The following is a 3,380-nucleotide window of genomic DNA, read 5'->3' on the forward strand; positions in this document are numbered from 1 at the left end:
CCCAGACAGAAAGCCCAGCTCTCCTAGCCAATGACAGCGCCGACGGGTGTGGCTCCCTGACCTGAGAAGTCAGCTGACTTCTCTGAACAGCTCCCTGAGCTGTCTGTCTGTCGTAATGAAGGAGGCTTTGCTGTCTGGCCTCCGCGTGAAGGAGGCGGGTGCTAATCTCGGAGGACCACTGAGGCTTAGGGGACATGGTGGAGAAGCCCCTCCACACAGTCCCTGGCGGTGGCCGGAGGGCCCCCGGCTCCCCAGCACTCACCACCACCAGCAGGAAGGACTTGGTGAGGGCGAAGGCGGTGAGCCAGCTGACCAGCACGCAGAGCCCCGAGGCGGTGCCACGGGCCTGCAGGGGCAGGATCTCGGACATGAGGAGCCAAGTGATGGGTCCCCAGCCCATGGCGTAGCCTGCCCAGGGAGAGGGGAGGGCTCAGGCGGAGCTCACCTGAGGGCTCAGGCCAGCTGGTAGCTGCGGGGGAATCTTCTGCCTCCCTGAGCCTCTGAGAGACCCCTCCCCACCTGTCCCAGACAACTTGAGAGTGCGCTGCCCACCCACACGTCACCCACGGGACAGCCCTCCCTGGCAGTAGCCCTCCCTGGCAGTGGCCCTCCCAGACTCGCCACCCCCCGCGGGATCACTGCCACACCTACCCATGATGAAGAACATGGTGGCCAGCAGGGGCACCAGGGTGATGTAGCTGGTGGGTATGACCAGGGGCTGCTCCGTGCCCCCGAAGGGCACGTTCTCGAGGCCCACGGTGCTGTTGGGGGTCAGAGGCTTTGGACCAAAGGAGACATACAGCCCCAGTGTCAGGTTGGCAGCAAACATGGTGGCCGCTGTGGACAGACAGATGGCCCTCAGGGGCCAGGACCCTTTGAGCTGGCGGCTCCCCGGACGCTCCCTCCACAGAGCCCCTCGGCGCCCTGTACCCGGTGCTGCCCAGTTCTTGTCCGGGCCACCATCACGGCCCACCTGCGACTGGACACTTCTGCAGAGCAGCAGCCTTCTCGTCCAGCCCAGTCTGGGCTTCCGTCAAACCCACCGTGGTGTGCGAGCCTCTCTGCTCGCACGAGCCCCGGCAGACCTTTCTGGAGCAGTGGGTGCATGCCAGGCCCCGCGCCGGTCTGGAGCAGGTCTGCCCCAGGCCCCTCGGAGCTCCCAGCCACACGGCACCTACCTCGAGGGGCCCAGCCGCAGGAAGAGCGAGGCGTGCCGACGTGCCCGAGACGGCGGGACTCACCTGAGACAAAGAGCAGAACCTTGCGTCCGGCCAAGTCCATGGTGAAGGCCGCGATCAGCACCGACAGGAGCCTCACAGCCCCCACGATGGCTGCGTCATCCTCAGGAGGCTGCAGGGACGAAGCCACCGAGGCTGAGGACCCCCGGCCTGCTGCCGCTATCCCACGAGTCCCCCCAAGGTGCTCAGGCCTCAAGCCACAGCCACGGCTCCTTGGAGCATTGAGCCACCAAGCACCTACTGTGTGCCAGGCCCTTTCTCCGGTCACCTGTCCTAGCCTGTGGGGCCTCTCGGGCAGGGGCACAACTGCCGTGCCCACCCCGGAGCCTAAGGCCAGCACAGACTCTAGATGGGACAATGACTAGTGGAACTCCCCGTCACCAATTTCCGAATCTCATCTCCCCAGCCCCGAACGGGGCTGACGTCACCCATCCATTATCTCGGTTCTGCAGGGGAGGAAGCTGAGGTTTGGAGAGGAAGCGACTTCCCTCAGTGAGTGGCAGATGCTCTGAACCTCGGGTCTGCATTTCTATGCTGGTTTCGTTTGTGATCCTGTACATTTTAAAACGTACGCTTTACTTGCAAACGTTTCCCTGAGGACAGGTGCATGGCACGGGACACGGGTACACGCCCCCGGCGGTCGCCCCCTGCACATGCACCAGATACACGGCACAGAGCGGGTGCCAGGTGAAGGATGGCCCTGAGGGACACCCGGGGCTTCGAGCAGGGCTGGGGGCGGGGGTCTCACCAGCAGGACGGCTGCGCTGTTGAAGATGGGCTGCAGGTACACAAGGATGGGCGTGATGCCCGTCAGCTGCTGTAGGAAGCGCATCAGCAGGGCGATGGCGATGGGTCGGTACATGGAGGGGTCTCGGGCCTCGGCCCATGACATGCGTCTGCTCTGGAGACACGAGGCAGCCTCTGAGGGGGCCGGGCCGCCCTGCCAGTGGGCGCCACTCTGCCCCGGACTGCATGGGGTTGGGCAGAGGTCTCTTTCATCCCTCCCCCAGGAAATGACCCAGGCCAGGGAACGGGCCCGGGGGACCCCTACCCAAACCACAGGCTCCTGGATCGGTGGGCTCAGGGTGGGGTGCTGTGACACCAGGATCTGGGGCTACCGGTACCCCGTTCCCTAGGGAAAGGAACCGAGGCCCGGAGAGGCTGGCTGCAGCCACACACAGTGGTGCCACCCCCCCACAAACACACACCTGTCTCTGGACGTTGTCTTGGATCTGCTGGAACTCCCAGCGGATGTCGGCGTTGGCCCCGCGCAGCCAGGCCAGTGCCCACTGCGCCTCCGCGTCCCTGCCCTTCGAGAGTAGGAAGCGCGGCGAGCTGGGCATGAAGCTGAGCAGCAGGATCATGGCGACCGCCGGCCCCTCCCCGGCCACAGCCAGCCAGCGCCACGGCAGCAGGAGGCCTGCGGGCGGGGAAGGGGTGAGGAGCTGGGATCCAGGCTGGACGCAGAGCCTCCTCCCACTGGGACCTCTGAGCAGCCTCGTCTGCCCTCAGGGCTGGTCCCAGGCTGCTCCCAGGCCGCCTCCTACAGAAAGCGATGGCCCCAGGCTTCTGAGATCTGGATCGGGACGGGCCACACGGATGGCCCAGCCCTGGCACAGGGCCCAGGTTCTTGGAGGGTCTTGAGGGCCATGGAAGGGGGCCGGAGGGGTAGCCTGAGCAGGCAAGACCCCGGGCCTCCAGCACCAAGCCCCACCCACCTCAACAGGGGATGCTCTGGTCTCTTCTCTACTCCGACTTCCCACCTAAGGCTCTTTGACAGAAGGATTCTGCTGCCAAAAAGAGTTTGAAGGCTGCTGGCTGCGGGGAGCCCTCGCTGGCCAGGTAGGAAGGGGCCTCGTGACAGTGACCGGGCGGGGCAGGGGACTGCCCGGGAGGACACGGAACTAGGAAGCCTCACGGCCCAGCCTTCTCTGGGGGCACATCCCTTCCCAGCCCTCGCCCCCTGCCCGCACACGGGAGGGGCCCGCGTGCACGCATGTCTCACCAAGGGCGTAGAGAGAGAGCGACCCAAACACTGCCATGAGCTGCGGTGTGGCCCCCAGGGCCCCACGGACGCCTGGGGGCGCAATCTCAGACACGTACACCTGCAAGACACCGCACCCACCCCGGCCCGCGTGAGAA

General features: G+C 65.7%; 1 protein-coding gene across 3 annotated transcripts in view; it reads right to left on the bottom strand.

Moving 5' to 3' along the window:
* SLC2A6 (solute carrier family 2 member 6) overlaps nucleotides 1-3,380 on the bottom strand; it is an 8,989-nt gene that overhangs the window by 2,667 nt on the left and 2,942 nt on the right. For 2 of the 3 annotated variants that reach the window (XM_023536473.1, XM_023536474.1), the window contains 4 exons: nucleotides 2,447-2,658; nucleotides 1,987-2,139; nucleotides 1,242-1,350; nucleotides 652-837 (listed from right to left, as the gene is read on the bottom strand). In XM_023536473.1, coding sequence (XP_023392241.1) covers nucleotides 652-837; nucleotides 1,242-1,350; nucleotides 1,987-2,139; nucleotides 2,447-2,658 — 660 coding nt within the window. Of the gene's footprint in view, nucleotides 1-262; nucleotides 409-651; nucleotides 838-1,241; nucleotides 1,351-1,986; nucleotides 2,140-2,446; nucleotides 2,659-3,380 lie in introns of all 3 variants that reach the window. The other variant, XM_011369943.2, reaches the window with a different exon arrangement.

Source organism: Pteropus vampyrus, unplaced genomic scaffold (genome assembly GCF_000151845.1).
Source record: "Pteropus vampyrus isolate Shadow unplaced genomic scaffold, Pvam_2.0 Scaffold157, whole genome shotgun sequence".
NCBI lineage: Eukaryota > Metazoa > Chordata > Mammalia > Chiroptera > Pteropodidae > Pteropus > Pteropus vampyrus.